Source organism: Ursus americanus, chromosome 19, assembly GCF_024610735.1.
Source record: "Ursus americanus isolate L20-20 chromosome 19, mUrsAme1.1.p, whole genome shotgun sequence".
NCBI lineage: Eukaryota > Metazoa > Chordata > Mammalia > Carnivora > Ursidae > Ursus > Ursus americanus.
In genome coordinates, this window is record NC_142145.1 from 31,272,405 (window position 1) to 31,296,227 (window position 23,823).

The 23,823-nt window shown below is 36.1% G+C and overlaps 1 protein-coding gene across 2 annotated transcripts in view; it reads left to right on the forward strand.

Moving 5' to 3' along the window:
• LOC148108484 (uncharacterized) overlaps window positions 1-23,823 on the forward strand; it is an 895,742-nt gene that overhangs the window by 394,800 nt on the left and 477,119 nt on the right. For both annotated transcript variants that reach the window (XM_087869856.1, XM_087869857.1), the window contains exon 4: window positions 22,376-22,498. In XM_087869856.1, coding sequence (XP_087725982.1) covers window positions 22,376-22,498 — 123 coding nt within the window. The remainder of the gene's footprint in view (window positions 1-22,375; window positions 22,499-23,823) is intronic.

A 23,823-nucleotide genomic window follows, 5' to 3' on the forward strand; every position in this document is an offset into this window, starting at 1 on the left:
TCTACCCTTTAAGGATCTGCTAGAATGATTCTTCTATGAGTAAGTGTCCTACTGTTCCAACCTAGAATGATCTCTCCTGCCTCACATTTATATTACTTACTATCTGCCCCATTTATTTGGCATTAAGGCATCCATTGCCTTGTGACATCTGTTCTATTTTTGGCTGATATTGCTATTGACCTCTTTATGTACTTATCTTGTCTCCTTAACTGGATGGAATGCTCCTTGAGGACAGGGTCATGAATTGAATCATAGATTTTTACACCTACAAGAAACTTTAGAGATCAAATAGTCAAACACCTCATTTTGTAATTGAGAAGAAAAGAGTCTGGTAGAAGTTAAATAACTGATTTAAGGTCAAACAATAATTTAGTTAGAAGGCCCGAAATAGAGTTCTTGGCTTGAAATACACTGCTCTTTACAGTGTGCTCCATCCACTGTAACTTTTGTGACATATTAGAGTTGAAATGGGCATTAGTATTCCAACTTCCTCAATTTATAGAGTGAGAAACTGAAGTCCAGAGAAGCTGTGAAATTGTTGTCAGTCATTTATTGAGTTAATTCTAGCAATCTTGCAACAATTCACATTTCCTATTTGCACAATGCTTTGCCCACTGACCTAAACTCCTTTCATCTTCCTATATTCTGCGAAGTTCTGTGTACCAAGTAAGTAACTATTAAGCGTCTGTTAAACTTTATACACAAAAGTATAAATATCTCTGATACGGAATCCTGGAATTGGCATTTCAATGGGAATTGAGAAAATAATAAGTTTCAAAGTTTACCTCTGGCCCTTTTCATTAGTCTTTCTCTGTATAACACTCTATTTTATCTTAGAAGAACCAAATTATAGATAAAAATGGATAGATTTGGGACTACCTCTATTTGTAGGGTAAAAAAAAGAAAAGCCTCCTGCCTTGTCAAGTTTTCTAGAGTCAAATCCTCACCTTTTCTGTGTATGCCAGATCTATATTCCACAGATCTCTCAATCTGTGTAGGATTGAGTGGGGTTTCGATTTATCCTTAAAGAATAAAGTGTAAAGAATTCTTACTTTCTGTATCTCATATGCAAAAATCCTATACAAGGAATATTATAATCCTTTGTACAATAAAGTCCATGGGAGGCTCTCAATTGGCTGTACCATGTCAGTGCACGTGGTAGCCAGAAACACCTAAGCTTTTTAAGGGTTTTCTATATTAACACCATAAAATTAAAACTCAATCTCTGTAACTCCTAAAAGTCTAGAGATCACATTTTAACTTGATTCATAAATTTTGCTTTACTCAATCCCTTTTGTCTAATAAAACTGAATACTGGATTCAGCAATTTACTGTGATCATGAGAAGAAACTATCTTATGGGAGGAGGCACTGCCACTGATCCACTGGGTGGTTTTAACCAAGTCATGAATGTCCTTGGAATTATTCCTTCATCTGGCAAAAACAAATGAACAAACAAAAACAAAAGTATTTGATTAAATGATTTCTGCCTCTTCTCTCTCTTGATAAATGGACCAAGATATTTGAAGATATGAGTCTGTCTTCCCAATTTGTGCTGAAATTTTTGAAAATTCTAGAAAAGCTATTTTATGAACCTAAGTTTACAGAAATTAAGGTCACCATTTACAGTGCCAGAAGATTTTAGGAGTTCTTGGAAGATGCCAGCTAACATTTGTAGAAGGCTTACAATATGTTAGGAACTCCATCAGTATTAAATTGCTTATTCTGCACAACAATTCTATGAAGTAAGCACTGTTATTAGGCTCATTTTATAGGTGACAAATCTGAAGCACTGAGTTTAAAGTAACATGTCCCAGAGTGCACAGCGAGTTTGTTACAAGCTGCGCTTTGCAGGCAGATTCAGGTTCCTGAGCCTGTGCTCTCAACCATTGCTTCTGTCTCTCAGGGACAGTCTCCAGAGAGCCCATGTGTTCATGCCAGAAAAAGGAGATCAGAGAGACCTACAAACTTCCACTCCCACAGGAGAAAAAACAACTGCAATCTAAGAACGTGTTCTGACTGATAAATATAGAGCTAGAAGGTGGGTAGGAAGGTAGAAGGTTGTGATGCAAAGTGTTTGATTTAAAATCAATGTGATCGATTTTTTAAAAAATTCTACTTGGAGCATCAGGACACTAGACCAGAGCCTGATGCTTATATTTAATGAGCATATTTATTCTCCTTATTCCTTCTTATTTGATGTTTTGTTTCCTGCTCATTACATTCTGGAACTGTTTTCATTTATCTCTCAGTGTCCTCTGTCTTCCTTCAAATCATTCACAGTAGTGAAATTAAGAATTCCATTGTATGCCCATCACTGGACTCATTGCCAGCCAAGATGAATGTAAAATAAATAAGAGACAAGTGCTTAGGAAATTCACAAATTTTATGATTTATTTGTAGGGAGAAAGCCTACACAAGAGGGCAATTGTATTATGGTATAAAAACGTGAGTGTGATGTTATTTGTAAACTCCATGATTGTTAGTGCCCCAAATGATTTCTAATCCTGTCTCTGATATTAAGATACATTTCATTGGCTAAGGCTCAGTTACTGTTTCTAAAATGGGAGAGTTGGACTGGTTTGTCTCTAAGACCTCTTCCTGTCATACATTCCTATGCCTTCCTGTTTGGGTTAGATCTTAGAGGCCTCCATTTTATTTCTTACTTTCAGTTATATTACTTACATAGCTTATGGTAAGTAATGTTTAAATATTCTTGGTAAAGTGTTTGGTATTCCTCAAAGAAATCTAGAGTAAATGGTCTACAATGGGAGTTGAAAGCTTATCTTCCTTAAAGTAAATGACACATTGATGGTTGCTCCATCTGAGGTCTCTGCTGTATCTTGATATTTTCTTGCCTCCCAAATAAGTTCATATTTTACTCATTTCATTTTGGCTCTAAATGTCTTACTCTTTGGTTTCTTTACCTTGATTTCTGTTTCCTTCCTCTCTCAAGACATATTTAACCAGGTGCCTTTGAACATTCTTAAGCCTTAGTTATTGCTTTGGCACTGCTCAAAGTAGAGCTTGAACAGAAATCTGGTCTTTCGTATTCTAATTTCCCTTACTCAAAGGACATGATGTCTTTCCCCATCTATTTATTTTGTTTATATATATATTATTTTTTAATGACAGATCTTGGATTCTGGAATTTTAACACCATAGATTTAAATTTCAAGGTTCAACTGTGTCAAGTGCTTACCCTCTATTGTTTTGAGTCGAGACATATAAACATGACACATATTCACTATAACCATACCTATGCTTTAAGGATTAAAGACCTCATGAAAATAATTTTGCTCAGTTGGGTTTATTTGGAATGACAGGAAAGAAATGTTTGAAATTAAACTCCCAGCTCAAAACTATAAACTAAATCTCCAAAAATCACAATTATTAAGTATATTTCAGCACAATTAATCAGCTCAGCCAGACAGTGAAATCAACATAGCCACTGAAAGATTCCCCAAACAACCCTTGGCTAGTGATACAAAATCATGACTTGCCATTTCCAAAGATAATTTAATACTAAAGTTTGAGTTTCTAGCCATGAAAATAGGAACATAAGAGGAATTATAAATGCATTTTGTCAACTATCTTATATTCCAGTTTATTGATTGCACGTTTCTGTGTACTGTGAAGCTTAATCTGTCTGTACTAGGTACCCTCTACAATATTACTCTAAAAAAATTACTTTAAATAGAAAATAGAGATATTTGTGATTTATTGCATTCCCTTTAGAAAAAAAAAACTTAGTTAATTAAAAAAGCTTCAGGTCACTATCCATTTTAATTAATTTTTAGCTGTAATTTTAGATGTTAAAAAGGCTAGAAGAAGGTAGAGAATAAATATAGCTAGCAAGCAAGCTAGAGCTGCTTTAATTCTCCTGGTTTATTAAAACCTATTCAAGTCTTTGATGGTCTATGAAATCATGGTATTCTATCAATTATGATCTCAAAAGATTTCTGAAACATTTTTTAAGCGAGAAGTAAGTAAATTATGGGTTTGTCTTTTAAAATGTGTTTTATTATGTCATTACTTCAAATAATGTCAGTAACTCAGTACCAGTTTGAATGGTTATGGAACATTTGTAATTCAAGGGGGTGTGATTATCATTGTATATTCTGGTATAAAAAAAGACTTTAGCCAGATTACTTTTTATCGGCTCATGAATTTAGATGCAGTTCTTTTAGTTCCATAATGCAGCTGTCTAGGGGTAGATATATGCAACTCTCCAGATTGGCTGCCATCGAAAACTTGTAGTCTGCAACTTGATAGTTCAGGGTAGGGAGGGATTGCTGGCTCTCCTGGGGAAAACATTTTGAAACAAATAGCTACAACAATGACAAAAAATGAGATTCGGGTTAGCTGTTGCCCAGGTGATATTTTTGTTCACCATCTATAAGTATAATGAAGGGGGGAAAAGCAGCCCTCTTTGGGTTCATTTCTAATGCCAGTCTGTGTATGATAAATGTTAATTTCTCCAATCATCCAACAAATAAGGCCTCCCTTCCACTAAGAATCATTCACTTAACTGCCAAATACATTCTTTCCATTTAATGTGTTTTTATTAACAACATTTGCCATCAGCAATTTTCAGCCCATCGGCTGATGAAGAATGATGCATTCTCCTTTCATTAATGCTCACTTAAGAAAATAATTCCTAATCTTCAGAGACTGAGTAGGCACGCTGTAGACTCTTTTTTAAAAGATATACATGAGTAAGAAAAGACAAAGTCATTTATGCAGACTTGGTCAAAACCTCTGAATAATGACAAGGTACTGGCAGGATGGGGGAAGACTCAGGTTCTTATTTCATACAGACACACCTGTTTATTACGGAAAGTTTTCATGCAGGATTCTCATAATGAGTGATGTAAAGTAGGTTAATTAGGAATCAAAAATATGGGAAACGTTGATACTGTAAAATTACTGTTAGAGAAACTGTAAGAAAACTCTAAATAAGACTAGACTTTAATTAAAATATGATATCCAATCTGTGGTTTTACAGCCCTAAAATCTTCTGAGATTACTTTGACTCCATTTCCACACTCTTTCCCCTCCTTGCAGAATTTAGTAACCTTGTGTTCTAATCCTAGATGAAGGATACCTAACTAAGCCCAGACTGATGGGAGAAGGAATTCAGGATGGACAAAGCCCGCTATTTATCTTGAAAGGCACAGGAATTTGCTGGGTAACAGTGGTTGAGAAGTTAAAGGGCAAGCACTGAAGTCAACAGAGAGAATCTGAATTTTGGGAAGGAAATAGAAACCACACAACCCATAAAGGGAAAAGCAAGTCCTAGCTACCATGGGAAAGGGAAAATGCTCTATCTTTACCCTCTTAGGTTCAATGGGTGGGGCCCATGAATCAAATTGATAAAAAGATTAATAGGAGAAAGGGATTTATTACATCTGCACATGGGAGCTTCACCAAATAAGAAAAGAGAGAGAGAGAGAAAATGCAAAGAAGCCATCAGCCCAGAGAATTTTATACCATTTAAACAAAGTGTGGAAAAGGAAGAGGCTGTGGGAAAATGAGTAGGAAATATATGGTAAACAGGTTGTTCAGTAAAGTTCATTATGCAAATACATATCATCTCTGATGATGAAAGTTGTCTTCTGATCATTCTCTTATTGTTGGTTCAGGAGAAGAAGACACCTTTACAAATGGAAATTTCCTTTACAAAAGGGAAACTTATGCCCCGTTTCTATGCAATTAGGAGGAGGCTAGAGAGCTTTTCCTATGTCCACTGTTTTTCAGTCACCTTCACCTCAAATTAATCCTATGCAAAAGTAGTATGATTTGAGGTGGTACATTCTGGTCCCCTTCATGCTGAAGTATTAAGTGTTGTATATAAAATCAAAAGAATAATTCATCTTTTGTAGGACTGTATAGTTTTGGAGACAAGCTATTTTGATTATTATAACTTTGTTGGCTCATTATTCTTTTTACTATCATTAGGGATTCTGTTCAGTGTTAAGAATATGTTATCTCATATGACCCTTGATAACAGGCCCTGTGGAGTTTGTAGTATTAGTCCTCTTTTAAAGAAAAGAAAACCCAATTCACAGAGGAGAAGTAACTTCTTGAATGTTCACAACCAGTCAGTGGTAGACATGTAACTTGATTCTGAGTCCAAGTATTGTTTTCTTTCTCCAGGTTTGAAGCCTGGTAGGAGGGATAAGTAGACGTATAGGAAGAAAAAACTTCTTGAGGGGCTGAAACTCTTGGCCGAAACAAAATATAACCATAGCAAAAGCATTTAGTTAAAATAGAAATATAAAGTACAAAAACACGTCATAAATATAGAAGGGTTAAAAGCCAATGTGCCCCCCCCCAAAAAAAGCCTTTAGTTGACTGTGTTCTCAATGTGTACCAAATGTGTAACATGCTTTTCAAAACATACTTCTGAAAAAAATATACTGCTATCCATCAGAATAGCCAAAATCAGGGTTGGTGACAACATCAAATGCCGGAGAGGATGTGGAGCCACAGGAACTCTCATTCACTGCTGGTGGGAATGCAAAATGGTATGGATACTTTGAAAGACAGTATGGCAGTTTCTTACAAACTAAATATACTCTTACCATATTATCCAGTAATTGTGCTCAAAGTGCTTGAAAACATGTCCACACAAAAATCTGCAAATTTGTTTATAGTAACTTTATTCATAATTGCTAAAAGTTAGAAGGAACCAAGATGTCTTTCAGTAGGTGAAATGGATAAGTCCATTTTGGTAAGTCCAAATGGATAAACTGGATACATCCAGACAATGAGATATTATTAAACCCACAGAAAAGCAAGCTATCGAGCCATGAAGACATGAAGGAAACTTGGATAAACTATAGATACATCCAGACAATGAGATATTATTAAACACACAGAAAAGTAAACTATCGAGCCATGAAGACATGAAGGAAACTTAATGCATATTATAAAGTGAAAGAAGCTAATCTGGAAGGCTACATACTGTACGATTTCAACTATATGACATTCTGAAAGAGGCAAAACTATGGAGGGTGGTAAAAGATCAGAGATTGCCAGGGGTTGTATGTGGAGGGATGAAAAGACAAGGCACAGAGGATATTAGGGCAGTGAAAATACTCTGTATGATACTATAATGGCTGTATATGTAATAATGTATTTGTTCAAACCCATAGAATGTACAAACACCAAGATATGGACTTTGGGTGATAATGATGTGTCAACGTAGACTTACCTTTGGTAAAAGATGTACCATCTGGTAGAGGATGTTGATAATGGGGGAAGCTATGCATGTATGAGGGCAAAGAGTATATAGGAAATCTTAGTACCTTCCTCTTAATTTTGTTGTGAACTTAAAACTGCTCTAAAAAAATAAAGCCTAAAAATGCATATATACTGCTCTCTGAATTTACGCACAATGCATTATGCTTGCTTCTAAACTTGTTTGTAAGAGGATAGGTCAGGGAAGGATGGGGAGGTAGTTTAAGACCTGACATGGTACCTGCCTCCTGGGGCAAGGTAGTGATATAGAAAATGACTCAAATGTAGAAACTAACTATAGTGACACACCTGGGTAGGAGAGGGCCAGTACTATCAGAGAAAGACAAATGTGAAACATGTTTAGGAAAGAGCCAACATTTAGGTTTATGGTAATGGAGAATGAAACTCCAGGCAGTAGCTTGGACTCAGGAGTCTGGGGATTATGCAGATATCTTCTTAGAGAAACAGCATATCCCTTGTCTCCAAGTCACTAGGAAGAACATATGAAAAAGTCTTCAGTCTAGCATCATGGGTAAAATAAGGCAGGATGGCAGGTCTACTTATCATTCAATGGTACTTGTAGTAGATTTCCAGTATTTGAAGCCATCTAGGATAATTGGCTGAGTAAATCTGTATCAAGTCTTACAGACTTTTTTGTAAACTATCAACCCTGGTGGAAAACAGCTTGACTATTTCAGGGAATGTGGGCCTCACCGCCTATATAAGTTCACATATAAAATTAGCCATCATAATGCCAATGAAAATGTGTCAATGAATTTTAAGTGAAACGTTAAAGAATCAAAATATGTGATTTTGTCTTAAACTTGAAGATACTTTACTATGATCACTTATGATCCTAGATGTAAAAGAGAGACCACATTAAGTCTTTCTGGGCAAATGAGAAGAAGCAGGAAAATCACTGGAAAACTGCCTTAAACATAATTATCTTGGGAACTGGAGCAAAGCCAATCTTTTCTTGGGGGCATTGGTGAAAAAATTGGAGGGCCAGGTAATTATGGTGGCAGGGAAACAAGATGAAAAAAGAGAATCCTGATTTTAGGCTGCAGTAGCAGAAGTGTAACCTCTAGAACAAGAAAGGCAACTGTTCTGTTTTGCTCACACTTGTGAAATCATATATTTGTTATATTAATTGTAAGGCATTATGCTTGTTTTTAGTCTCTATAATATCATCAACCGTGTGTGCTAGGGTTTGTGTCATAGCTGTAGAAAATTATCTTCTAATTGTTAAGCATGTATATTACTTGTTCATTTACGTCTCAGAGATTGAAACCAAGTACACCATGATGATTTGGACTTACCAATACATTTGCTTATATCCTGGGATGCCATTGCCTTTGTATACTGCAACCCAAGCATACTGCTCTCCCATTTCCTCACTGAGAATATATGATAAACACCCCAAAGCCAAGGGAAGAATAACATTATGGTGTATTTTTCTCTGGTCTGTTTGTATTTTTAAGGGAAACAGCAGAGAAAAGGTAACGACTAACAGAAGGATGTAATAGTAAATTTTTAGACTGTATGACATATTGTTGGAAAGAGTCCTTCAAAATGACCCTGAAATGACCCTACAGAGGTACTTAGCTCCTCTTATTTTATATAAAATGGAACTAATAGAAACTGAAGATGTATTATGAATAATGAGGCTGAATTTTAATAAAAACCATGTCTTTACTAATCTAAATGTTCATTCCATCAAAATGAAAAGAATGTTAATCTAAGTGCTATTCTCCTGACACTTAGAAGCCTTGATTCATTCTATTAAGATTCCTCTCCACTCTTTCAGTGCCCTAAGATAATAGAGAAGCTATGTTTATTTTTCAAACAAATAGGTAATTTTTCTGGATGCAATCTTTATAGGAAATGTTCCAATGTATTTATAAAACAGAAGGAAAGTTCCCAGTACAACAGAGCCTCCACATAGTGTACAATTGTACAATTTAGGCCCTTGACTAGTAAAATACTTTTCTCAGTTCAGTAAAAACAGTTATTGATTAAGAATTGTATGGATACTATTTTGCTGGGTTCTGAACAGTAGAGTTTCCATCTTCTAAGAATATCAACTCTATTTGAGGAAAATAGACATTATAATAGAATCAGCTAAATTAACATATAAAACAGGGTAAGCATAAATGTTATACATTATTAGTTGTGCACAGAAACAACATAATATTTTCAGGGCCCAGGACAATCATGTAAATGAAGACCCATGTATCATTTATCTAAACATTTAGAAGTTTTAAGCATCCATAAGAAACTGAAAGGCCAGGTTTGAATGGGATTCTCAGAGTCCCTTTTGCTCTGCTGGAATATTAGGCTCCAGGAGAGCACACACCAGACCATCTTCAGTAGCAGCCTGCATCTTTTTTGTGCACCCCTGCCTCTGGACTGTGCTGCAAGTGACACCTCTTCTGCAGGCACATAGTTACTTCAGTCCCCATGTCCAAGTCCTAGCCACATTCTTCATAGCTATTCTTTGGTCGGTGCTCATGCTGGTGATGGGATCTACCTTCTGGAAGAAGTATGAAGATACCAGATTTCAGGCTGAATTGGAGGTTCAATTAGGCCCCAAGATGAGTAGGATTTGAGAGTTCCTGAGAAGAGAAAAAAATCCATTGTAAATAGGACAAAAAATATGATCAAAGCCATGGTGAAAGAAATTATATTAGAGGCTGGAGTTGTAGGTGCTATTTTTTTTTTTCCATTGATGGAACTTACAAGAGCAGGGAGTTCATATTAGAAAAGAGTAGCAATTAAGACAAAAATTCTTGTTCAGTGATTCTGCTATAACTGCAGAATTACATTAAAAACTTACTGGAATTAAAGTCAAGATGTTTCTCAATCTAATTCTAGACTAACTTTTCATCCTCATTGCTCATCTTGTTATTTTTTCATACCCCAACTCTGAACAAAGAATGTGACATTTGATTTGACAATGAAATTTAACACTTTTAAATCTAGAAAACCATAGTTATATATGGTCAATAAACCTTTATTGACACATCAGTTTACCTATCATTCCTCACTCATGCAAATTTTGGCCTCCACATTTTAAATTACAATTTTTTTCAGGTCACACTCCACGTACTGTATAGAGAACTCCTCCAAACTTTTATGGTTTATCTCAAATATTGACCATGGAAATATTCCTACTTTCTATGGAGGAATTAATGGATCCTATTCTGTACTCTCATAGAAGTGTTTGCATCATATCACATACTTATATATAGGTTATAACTATTGGATAGTAAATACTTTATGACAGTGATAATGTTTTATTTGCATTTACCAAGGTCCTTGATATATTTTAAATATTAAGTTAATAGTTGGTTAATAAATAAGTATAAAGTATTTTTTAATTTAATGTTGGTACAATAAGTAATGGCCATGGACTCTCAAGTAAATAAGTCTTTTAGAATATAAAAAGGTCATGGGGTATTTGCTTCTGAATCAAATTTCTTAAAATGCCAAGAAAATATTTCACTTCAGCCAAAAGATGCCAAAAGATTCCACATCTTGAGAACTTGTCCTCAGTACAGTTTCAGTGTGAATGCGAGCTTGGTTTGAAGGAATTCCCATTGGAGTTTATGGTACTTTCTCTAGTTTAAGTCCCATTTATCATTAGATCCCCCCTTATTTAAGGAAAACTGCCAACAAGCTGAAATCCTTCCTGTCACTTTATTACAAACTTCACAGAGCTTCAGCCATGACAGCAAACATCAACAAGAGCCATGAAGTGATTGGCACTGCCCATCAATCTCAGCTTGGGTACTAAGTGAAAGAGAGGTTTTTCTTTGTAGTGGGTATTCTAGAGAGAAAGTATGGTTATCTCATGTAAGTTTATCTGTAAGTGCCATTCCTTAATACTGTGAACACAAATAATTTCCACCCATTATTCACTTTTCTTCCTTCTGAATGTGAGTTTGTTCCATCAAAGATAAAATATTAAGTGGCATAACCAGATTTTAGACCAGAAGGTAATAATCCTGATAATGCTTTTGAAATGACTGTGTTCAAAATGGCAGGGTTATTTTAGGGTTAATTGGCCTTTGTTTCTGAGTTGCTTATGAAAATTCAATATAGGTGTAAAACACCATAATGTAGCAATTTGTATTTCCAGCTATTGGTTCTCATTGAGTTTTCCCAAAATGCAATTTTTTGATAATAAAGGCATTGCCTTAATTGATTTATATTACTTTGTCCTCTTTTCCTTTGGCTGGGATTGAGATTTTTCAAAAAGTGGTTAAATTTCCTTATTGTGAGTCTCTAAAATTTTTAAGAAATAAACTGGGAATCTATTCTAATAACCAGTGAAGATTTTGTCTCTATACCACAAAAAAAAATCCTTAACTTAAAAATTCACTGAATAGGAATTTGGATAGATAAATCAGTGTGTGAAGTGGGTGTGTTTTTCAAATTTTACTCTTCAACCAGATTGCTAGCATCACAGAAATAAGATGTGTGACACAGAAAAGAGAGGATAGATATTTTCTTTTCATTTGATCAGTTTTGAAGTAGAGTTAATGAATAATTAAGTCCATTTCTGAGGTCACACATCTGGTTAAACCAAAGGTAAAATCAGGGTCTGGGTAAATTGCCTTCAACTCTGGCCAGATTCCCATTTCACATTAAAGAAAAAATTTCTATTTCAATAACCATTTTTAAAGAAACTTATAATGAGCTTAATGAAGTAATAGCCACAATCCAGTTCCCTTTCGCAAATACAAACCATACTTTACCTAAACCACTGAGTTTTGAAATGACAGGGATCCCATAGCAGGTAAGTTGAGAAAACAGAAGACATAGAGTCAGTCTGTCCTCACTACTGGGCAAAGCTCTCAAAACCCTTACCCACACTGGCTCAGTCAATTCCACTTCTGATTCATAGGAAAGAATATAAAATAAAACCCTTAATGTTTTATACTTATCTGACCAAATCTACAGTATCCCTTGAGTTCCTGTCTGTGACTGAGAAAACTCTTAGTAAAAATAAATTTTTTGTTACTAAAACTGCTTTTGACCTTTAGACCCTTTCTGGTCTTCACTTCAAAATTGTGTGTGTGGCACATGAATGAAAATCAGAGGAACTGCAAGGTCATCAGGTGATGACAGAAAACAAAACAGTATCGGAGAAAAGAAAGATGCCAAAGCAAAAGCAGTTCTGCTCTCATTAGATAAACCGTCTCTCAGTTCTTCTCCTCCCCATTACGGTGACTGACAAGCATTGCATCATCTCAGAGAGGAGAGAGATTAGCAACCAGGGAACAGGGAAAAGCAAGTGTTTGGGGGGAGATTTTAGTACCTGGCTGTGTGATCTCTGGCTTTCTCAAATGTGAACACAAGAGGGGGTGTGGGAGAAAGGCTAGAAATGTGAATCTTTTGGGTACCAGCAATTCTTTATTTGAAAACAGATCCTACAAGCGCTTTCAGTTGTCCTCTAAATTGATATTTAAAAAGGTGCCTGGTGTTCTGGTTTTAGCTTGGAAGTATAGAGTTAGGAAGGGTCTCATTTCCACCCTCGCACAAGAAAAAAGCTGAGGAAACTGCAAAGTAACAACTTTTCTTTAAAAAACAAAAAAGATTTTATTTATTAGAGAGAGAGAAAGAGTGAGTGAGTGAGAGCAGGAGAGGGCGGAGGGGCAGAGGGATAAGCAGACTCCTGCTGAGCAGGGAGCCCAATATTTTGATCCGGGAGCTCCAGGATCATGACCTGAGCCAAAGGCAGATGCTTAACCGACTGAGCCACCCAGGTGGCCCATAATAGCTTTTCTGAATCCATTGGAGAACTCACGTGGCAGGGCACTTCACTAACCCTAAATCTAAGAAAGGTGACTCAGGAGAAACAGATCTTGAGTATTTGCTTGCTTAGAACCAAATAGGCCAATTCAGCTAACAACTTTTAATGAATTGCTGTGAGAGAGAGTGAAGAGTATGAAGTCTCTGCAGATTACATACATGGGGGTGGGTGGTTTGTTTCCTCTTGAAGACTTTATTCCGCATATCCTACCAGGAAGTCACAGGGAAGATCAGGGAGAATACTGAGACAGTTCCCCTTGGGGTTTGTGGGGTTGGCCAGGGAAGGGGAACAGCAGCCACTAAAGAAACACTGCCTGGATCATCATTCCTATCTCTCTTAAAAGACAAAAGTCTTAAGACACTGGTGGAAACCCGCAAGAGCTATAGAAGAGGAATAAGGGAAAAACTCTTCTCTTACAGAATGAATTAGGGTATGTGTTAGCCACAGGAGTGGAGGGGCAGGAAAAATTGTGAGAGCCTTACCTTGACATAGTGTTTGTCTAAGACCGATGCTTAATCAAAACATTAAAGAACATCTCCCCTCCCACACTTCTCTACCAGACTAACAAGCATAGAATGAAGACAGCAGTAGAATATAGTTGGGAGAAATATAAGACACCACAGATTTTATATTTTTCTAGCAATTACTTATGTTTAGGATGCTGGCTGCTTTCCTAAATTATTTTCTCAATGTCTGAACCCCACCCTTGGCTTTGTGTATTTTCTTTGTGCTTTGACCTTGAGACAAAAAAGAATAGAAAACATTTAGCAAAATGAAGGATTTTAAAAAGACATCCATTTGAAAATGTATCAATCATTATAAGAATGTTTAAAAAATTAAGGGTAATTCATCTCACAGGAATTCTGAAATTTTATTTATCCTTATGTAAACTATACTAATCTCAATTTTTTTTCTTACTGAATTGTGGAAGTGAGTATTTTCTATTACCTCTCAGGTCAAATTACATGGGAATTCATGTTTGCTCATATAATGTTGGAATGGAGAATTTCACTGCATATAAAATATATTACTTTAAATAACATGATATATCAAAAACTGATATCCAGCAAATATTTATTTAAAAGTCTGCAAATTTGCAAACAAAATGCAGTCAAATGGTTGGTTGAGCCCAGAAAAGCAACTGATAAGACTAATGATTCGATTAAATAGACCTGATCAGCTGGGGAACTAGTATCCTGTGGAACAAAAATAGCATCTATCTTTCTCATAGGCAATCATGTCAGAGTTTGTGAGGAACTGGTAATCCTAGAATTCTTGCAGAAATGTGAAAATGTTTACTATGCATTGACTCTACGGCTACACGCATTTGATTAGATTAGGTTCATTTGGATGCATCAAATTCTATTAATTTTACATAAAAATATGTTGCAGCTCTGGTCACATTTTACACCCTAGTTTACCCTAGTTTTACGCACCATCATTCTCTACTGGGACAATTGCAATACCTATTATTTGACTTTGCTTCAACTCCCACTTCCTGCCTGTACAATTCTTTTTCCTTTAATGCATCCAGAATTATTTTTTTAAAATTGATTTCAGGTCACCTCACTCCCTTGCTTACACTATTAAATTATTTCCCTGTTTTGGGTAGGATAAAATCCAGATTGCCAACTGTTGGGATTAATGTAGAGCACGAACCATAATACCTGGCTTGCTAAAATGTAACATAGAGGCCGCTAAGGACAGGGAAGGTTTCAGAGAAGGGCGTAGACCTTTGGAATGCCAAGGCCTACGTGACCACTCTGCCATTGGAATGCCTTGGGGAGTTGCCTTCCAGAAACTTTCCTAGCCCAAACAGCTGCCCTGTGATCTAAGAGATGTCCCTTAGGCCACATTTAGCAGCACTCCTAGAACATGCCCAAATTAGCATATTGTATCTTTCCGGGTAAACAGATCCTTCCAGTTTCAGTAAGACCCCTTGCCACACATCATGTGCTTGAGAAACAGTGATAAGGATTTGTGATTATCCTGAAGGACCAATAAAAGCCAGAGCAAAGAGGAGCAAAAGGGCCTAAGTCTCTGAATGTTGACTTGCCTTCTCTCTTTCACAGCAAAGTTTGGAGTAATCTTTCATCCATCGGTGCAGGGATTGCTAGCCATTCCCAGAAGCCATCCACCACTCACAGATCCTGCATGATTTGGCCTTATATACTTCATCAGAATCGTCTTGTGCTTCTGAGTGCTATTGTCACAACACTTAAGGCATTTTGCTGGCCTTCCTTCAGTTTCTTAAACACCTCAAGGGTTTATGTTAGTCATGGTTTTCCAGAGAAAGAGAACCAATTATATATATATAATATATAATATATAATATATAATATATAATATATAATATATAATATATATATAGAGAGAGAGCTATATGGCAGTAAGCAGGTTTATAGATATAGATATAGATAGATGATAGAGATAGAGATAGAGATAGAGATAGAGATAGAGATAGAGATATCTCCACTCCCAGAGTATCCTTTTTTTTATTGTCATAAACTTTGTTCACCTTGTTAGGCATTTATTTGTTTAATGTCTACTTTCTATACTAGACATTAAAATCTATGAGAGCATATACTCTCTCTATTTTCTTCCCCTGATGACTGGAAATTGCCAATCCCTGGTATATAGTATGCATTCAACAAATATTTGTTGAATAAATTATATGGAAATTAAATAGCCAGCAAAACCATTATGGAAGAGGCAATGTACCTTCATTGCTCATTTGCTGTCATATTCAACCCCTGCCTCTTCCCCTGTTTCATTCTTATTATGGAGTCTGCCTACAGACTGCATTTACCAAACTTGACTTTATACTGAGTAGGTTTGGCCAACGGGAAGCACTAACCAGAGGTGAATAGCTAGGAGGAAATAAGCAGTCAGTGTCTGTCTCCTTTTGCACTCCATCCATGGCTCCATCTCCTAGTAGGCAGAATCTCTGTGGCTCTGGCTTCAACTGGGTAGCCTCAGCTTCAATAACACCAGCTTGTCAGTTGTCCTCTCAGGCCTAGAGTACGTAGGGAGCAGTTTTCCACTGATGCCAGTGGCTGGATTGCCTCCCTGTCCTCTGATTTGCATTTAGCTCTTGTAACATGTTTCTCTGTGTAACGTGTTTCTCATCTTAAATTCCCTTGATTTGAAACACATACAAGTTTATGTTTCCAAGATAACACTCCAGCTGATACAGGAATATCCAGTTCTTTGCCTTCAATTGTCAAGTCCTGTTGGAAAAAGATGAAAGAGCAACAAGTCTTTCAATAAAGATATCAGTGCTGGGATGTTGTTTGTTGCTGACCTGTTGTTACAGTGTTTCTAAAGCGGTGTCACCACATGAGCCAAGCTTCTGGTTTGAAATACTGTTTGAAATGCTCCAACCAAATAGGGTGGGTCTTGATGCCAGTCTTTCTAGAGTCTATAGAATATTAAAGGTAGTTCCATTAGTTTTATAGGCCTGCTATAGCAACATAGGACAAAGTAGGTGGCTTAAAGTGACATAAATTCAGTATCTCACAGAACTGGAGGCTAGAAGTCAGAACCGAAGGTGCTAATAGGGCCCTACTCTCTTTAAAGTCTCTACAGGAGGATGCTTGCTTGTTATTTCCAGCTTCTGGTAGCCCCAGGCACTCCTTTGCTTGTGGCATCCTACCTCCAATTTGTTTCCATCTTCATGCAGCCATTTTCTCTCTGTATCTGTGTCTGTATCCAGATTTTCTTCTTATAAGCACACCAATCATATCGGATTAAGGCCTACCTTAATGTCCTTATCTTAACTTTATTACTTCTGCAAATACCCTATTTCCGAATAGGGAAGGTTACACTCACAAGTACTGGGGTTAAGATTTCAACATATCTTTTGGGAGGATACAATTCCACCCATAATAGGAAGGATGTAGATGTTGTAAAATCTCCCATCCTTTCTGTTCCTTCCTTGTGATACTCATTGTTCCTCCAGCTTCCAAAACTATTGTCCAGTATATGGAGGAAGGCAGATTTTCCCCATGTATTTCTTCTCTCGGTCTTTGTCATTAATAGCATTCCCATGAAAATTATAAGAACTGCTCTTTTGACTAGGAAATAAAAAATACGAGGACCCCGTGGCCTAGTGTAGTCAATGTGTGCAGGCCTCCTGCCCAGTTTGACCATACTATATCATGCTGCCCACTCTAAACCTGCTTACTGCCAGGCAACTACATTTATTGAACCTTTCATAGGGGCTGAAAAATAGCTGCCTCATTGCAGTGTCTGGCAGGTACAGCCCACACTGTAAACTTCTTAGTGATTCAGCAATTCACATTGTAAAATATCAGAGTCAATGCTGAAAAAGACAATATTCTGCTGGCTTCCTGGGAATCCTTACCTCAAATCCCCTCCTAACATTTTCTGACCTAAAGGGAATTAATTTACTGTCTCTAAACATAGCCCCAAATACATTTTTTTAAGATCTATTATTTACTGTACTGGTTAGCAAGCTTTTATCTCTTATTTATGATCAGGTAAGTTTTAATTGGAAATGGGTTGGAAGTCATCCAAGTTAGGTGGGTACTGTGGTCCCTGTTGTAAATTGATCTTACAAACACCTGCTTGTTGTGTGAAGTTATGCAAAATCATCCTTGAGCTGTTGCTTTTTCTTTTTTTTTTTTCTCCTTTCATTTTTAAACTTTTGAAGCACTGTGGAACTTGCCAATTAAATCAAGAAAACATAAATAAATCTCTCTGAATTTGAAATGAACAGAAGAATCTTTGTTGAAAACATAGTTCTCTTGACTAAATTATAATTAAGCATTTTCATGTATTATGAGGGTTTGTTTTTTACCCACAATGTGCTTTACTGAAGGAGTGTTAACCTGGTCTTAATAAATTAAAAACAAGAAGTTGAAATCCTGTAACCTGAAGGTAAGAGGACAGATAAAGCAGTAGAAAAGTTGAAAAAAAGTCATAAATATTTTTAAATGCCTATGGTCTGAAGTTCATAATTTTAGAACATGTTCAGAGTAAAACATTCTCTTCTTTATTCTTTAATACCATTGAGGACTGGATACTTCCACATCCTTCTTGTGATTTTGGAAGCAGTGACTAAATACTTTGGATTGAAAGGATTGAAGGAAGGCCAAGTTAAGTCATTAAGTCTAATTGATATTTGACTGCTCTTTATTATGCATGTGTTGGTGACTCTGTGTGGTTATTTTATTCTATCCAAAACAGTGTAACTTGAGAAAATCTGAATTTCAGTGTTGAAATAGTCATTCTTTGCATATACATCTGATTCTCAATTACATGAGCTAATAGAGAGGAACAGTTGCATGATTGATTCGAAGAAAAAGAGATTATTCACAATTGTCTTCAGATTGTATTTGATCACTTTTGCTGCAGCAGAATTGCCTTACTCATTCTGTCTTGCTCCAGCTATTCAATGAGTTTGCATTGGTTCATCATGAGGTAGGGGAGGCAGTCATGGTTATTCTGCTCGGTGACCTACAGCTGGAAATTAAACATTTCTCACAAATAAACCCGAAGTACTATAAACATACAATATAATACTTTAAATTTTACCTTTCCTCTAGTTAATTTCTGTAATAGTAAAATAATGGTCATGATGGGCAGCCTTCATGCTTAGTTATGCTCTTCCACTAGCTGAATCTTTCCTGAGATGGTTATAATTCCTCATGGAAAGTCAAGCAGAATGACAGTTTAGAACACACAATGGGCCTGTTGCAGAAGAATGGTTATAATAATCAAGATATTTGATGGAAATTGTGGATATTCTGATAAATAACTTTGATCTCTTTGTGTCTATTTCTTGATCTGTAAAATGGGAATAGAATTCTCCCTGTTAGCTGCTCAGGGTTGTTATAAATCAATGAATCATTGGCTTTGTCAAATATAATCCATGCTATAAACTCAAGAAGAGACAGTTACAGAAGAAGATATTATATCACTGAGAGAACACCAAGTCTGAAACAAAAACCCTTAGGTTCTATGTGCCATGCTGCTAAACACACAAGTATTTCACTAATGGATCAATGAACATACCTTAGTTTGAATCACTGTGACTTTAGGATTTGAAATTTAAGGAACTGTGTCTCACTTTATTTCTCAGTGAGCTCTATGATCTCAGTATTTTTTTTACTTATTAATCTTTCAACTGTTGGCCATTTCAGCAGTGTCTTTTATTTAAATATTGCCCCACAATCATTTCTAATTTGAAAAGAAAGGAATATGATGTTTTAAATTTTAAATCAGGGAGATAACTTGGTAACACAATATGGTATTGTGGTTAGAGGACTTTCTGAAAACCTTTATATCCACTCATTCTCTTATTTATAAATTAACATTAATTTTTTCATTCAGTAAGTGTATGGAATATATTTTAAATTTTAAAAAAATGTTAAATACAAGCGAGTATGTTAGGCATGATAAAACATGCAAAGTGATATTATACTAATATACTTAGTTTACTTAGTAAAATTAAATGTGTGACCACATGAGATATTAAAACAAGCAACAGCGTGAAGTAGAATAGAATTTGGCTATCATTGAATAACGTGTCAGGTGTTGTGAGTTCAAGTGAAAAGACTTGGAATGGGTATAATTGAAAATAAGTTTGAGAGGCAAGTGGGGAGTCTGATTTTGAAAGACCTTATGTAACAGGTTAAGGTGTTTGAAATTTGTGTTATTGTTACTAGTAAGCCATTGCTGTTTTGTGAGTAGGACATTATTTTCTTCATCTAGAAATAAAGTTAAATGTAGATTTTCCCTACAATTATGAATTTGATGAGGAAAGGACAGAGAGGAAACAGTGAAGGAACCTGAGACAAGAAGGAAATTTTAGTGAACATAAGTAGAGAAAAAAAATCTAGTAAGGGCAGAGGAAAATGTTTGCTGCACATAACATAACCAGTAATTTCTGTTGATTGGTTGACTGATTGATTAATAATTAAGTAACATAATTGAAAAAGAAATGAAGTGACTTAAGCGTTCGAAACTATTCTGATATGGAGATTCATGTTTGAAGGCCTCAGACTTTAAGTTCTCCTTTTGTTATCTTTTCTTATCCACAAGTCCTTCCGTTTCTATTTGCTCTCTCCTCCTAAAATCTATAGTGTACATAAAAATAGTAGCTTATATTTGTTAGAATAGTAGTTATTGTTGGCTGGGTTATGCTGTGAGAACCAACAATCCTAAATATTAGGTAACTAACTAAAAAAAAAATCTTCACTCCCAGTTTGCTATGGGACTGTGTAACTCTTAAGGGTAGCCAACCTCTAACCTTGCATCAGTTTTCCAGGTCATCTTGATTCTATAGTGTAGAGCATGCCAATATATATATTACAATGATTGCTACAAAGAGAGGTTCTTGCATTGGTTCTAAGATACATCTGCTTGTAAAAGACATACTTCGCTTGAGTTTATATTTCATTAGCCAAGCAATGTTATGCAGCCACACCTAAATTCAGGGAGGAATATGCACAGTCCTCTGTTTATACTGGAAGAAGGAGAACTAGAAATACTAGTGAATAATATTCATGTCCACCATAACCCCTTATTACATGTCAGCCACTGTTCTAGAAAAATTTATGTGAATCATGTATATTTACTGCATTCATTAGCCGAGCCATTCTATCATACAGGGACAAATTGTGTGTACCCTCTGCAGGTGAGGAAACTTAGAGAGATATTGAATAGTATTCTACTAGTGCGAAGAGAAGATGGGGTATGTTCCCAGACAGTATGGCTGCAGAGTGTATCCCTGAACTATGACTTCTTTTAAACCATTACTTCTCCAAGTAGTATTTGTATTTTTAAAAGGAAACAAAACCTTAAACTAAGAAAAATGAAACACTAGCAAATAGAAATTTGTGGTTCCGTATGAGGAAAAATATAATGGCTATAAGCACTTGCCCATTTTCAATAAAATCCTACCACAGAGAAAGTTTCTGTTCCAATTTGGTTGCAAAAACTTAGTTCCCAGACACAGAATAGAGAAACAGAATTCAACTGTTAAGATGTAAAAAGTATGATGTAGTGGGATATTTTAAAGAAAACAATCAAAAGGAAGAAAGAAAGAAAGAAAGAAAGAAAGAAAGAAAGAAAGAAAGAAAGAAAAGAAGAAAACAAATAATCCTAAAGGTAGTCATCTGTTTTGTCAGGTTGACTAAGCCAATTATCACATCAAATTAATATAGGAGAAAAACCACAGAAAAAGAATTCAAATGACACTATTTTTCTCCCCATATATTGTTCTTTGCAGGGATAGGTGGTATTATGTTGAACATTATGAAAGGAAATGGTTTAAGCAAGCCTCAGTTTATTTAGGAAAACAGAAAAAAAAAAAGGATTTGTAAAATGATAATAAATGTAAAATACTATTATGAATAAATCATTTTGTGACATTATACTTGGGGGCTTCATCATTCAGGAAAGGCATATGCTGTCCAAGAAATATAGCCTCCAGAGTACATCATTTTAAGATGGAGTATTTAGTGAGCACATTAGCAAAGCTTAGTCTCTTATTTATGATCAGGTTGGTTTTAATTGGAAGTGGGCTGGAAGGCATCCAGGCAAGTAGTTTGGCCATTGGATTTCTTAGAACTCAGTAATATTTCTCTTTGAAAACTCTGTACAAGCTCCTAGATATGGGCAAGATCTAATCAGATGTCTTGAAAATCAGATCAGCATTTTCTTTTCATATAAAATCTAATCCAAAGGACAACTTTAATTTAGAGGGGATATAAAAGTTCATCAGATAAAAAGAAGAATATAGCCAAAAAAAAAGAGGAATATGTGTTTTCTAATTATCCTCAGTGAAAGAGTTGAGATTTTGAACGTTAACTTCTCTATAACCATATATAATATTACAGTTACAGAATACTGAGAAACTATCAGGCATCACAGCCATTCCCCATCCTATAAAGACAATCACAATGCAAAAAAGCATCCCATCAACCCCTACTTTTTCCAAGAAATGGTTGGGTACAGAAAACCCTCTGCCCTATCATTGAACACTCTTTCCTCTTTTGAAACATCCCCAAACTGCTTACTTGCTTTCTTGTAGCCAACCATGCACAGCTGGATGTTTCGGAACACCAATCAGAAAATTTCCCCACTTCTAAAAATCCCATTGCCAAGAACACTTGCCAATCGGAGATGGTCTCAGTATTTCTTCTTTTTGGCCTTGTAAATGTTACTCTCCCTTCTAACGCTTTTGAACCCTTGTTGAAATGAAGGTGATAGAAGACAGGTACACTGGTTTATAAATATATAGCCTTTGTTAATTTTGTTACTGTCTTACTGTTGTTTTTGACAGTTGTCTCAATGCCCTACTTGGAACCTGCCAGATCTACCTGGGATGCAGACTTGGGCTCTTGAGCGGGAGCCGTACCCACCCAGGCCCCTTAGGCTGCAACTGCTCCTTCAGTTGCCCAAAACAGTAAGTCTTCTCTTTGAATAAGAGTTCCTCTGCTGTTCCTGGTATTTGCATTTGTTTTAAGATTCCTGTTTTGGTTTACATCCTAGGTAATTTGTCTCTGCTTGCTATACCTTTAAATGTTGTAGAGTCACAAGGAGAAGATAGTCTCAAGGTACGGGTCTGTTGTTCCAGCCAGCTCCCAGGCTGAGCATTTTGTGATTTTCTCAGACCTGTGTCCTCTGAGGGTAAAAAAAACCCCCCAAAAAAAACCAAAAAAACAAAAACAAAAATAAAAAAAAACCCAAAAAACAAAAACCAACTTTGTTGTTGAACACCAATAAAACTGGATGAGATTCTTCTCCTATTCTGACTATTCATCCCAAGAGCTTATTCTCAATCCACAGAGAATGTTCCTTTTGATTTTCCACTGGTGGGGAGGGGTGGGATATAAATTGTCAAATCTGTGTTTAGAGGCAGCTAACTTTTAGTACAAGGGTTTGGAACACAAAACACACCAAGCAACTACTTTCCACTGACTGTGGGCAGTATTCATGGGTTCTTCTTAATGTAAACGTCCTCCACCTCGGAGAAAACTGCTTTCTATATGTAATAATATTACAATGCTGTCTTGTCCCTATTTCTCTAAATGGCAGAATTTCAACAATGCCATTTAGAGAATGCCAGTGAAATGGGTCTCCAATGTCACTTTGGGGAGCATTTCATTTAGCAAATATTATTCATGTGAGAGCTATCTTAGAAAAAAAAGGAAATAAAATTGCGTAGGTGGCCCAATGAGCAAAATTTTTAATTGGTATATTGAAGCTTCTAAGTAAAATTCCAACTCCAAATTAGCTTCTCTCTAAGATTCTTTGGCTGAGGTTAGACAAGATTTTGATGATATTAAACAAGGGACAGCTTTCCCCCATTAAAACCACACCCCCTTGTATACCTCACACTTCTTGTACCCTGTACTTTTCCTCTTGCAGCCCTTCAGAACTGCCTTTTCCCTCTCCGTTTCCTGAGAATTTTTCTCACAAGCTTTCTGCTACCTCTATTCCTTTTATGGATCCACTCAGGTCATGAGCCTAGAATGTCCTCACAATTGAATTTAAACCTTGGTCCTAGGAATAATTAAAAGCCATTGTTGGGTATTTTCCTAAGCCTCAGAATGACAGACAACTAGTCAGTAACAAACTTAGAATACTACGACTTTGGCTTACCTGACTTTTATCAATTAATTCACATATTAGTAAGTACTTCAAATGTCAAGCTGTGGCTTAGTGGAAACATTTCCTTGCTGAAAAGCTATAGTTCTCACCATTGCTAAAATGCTGCTTTCTTTTATA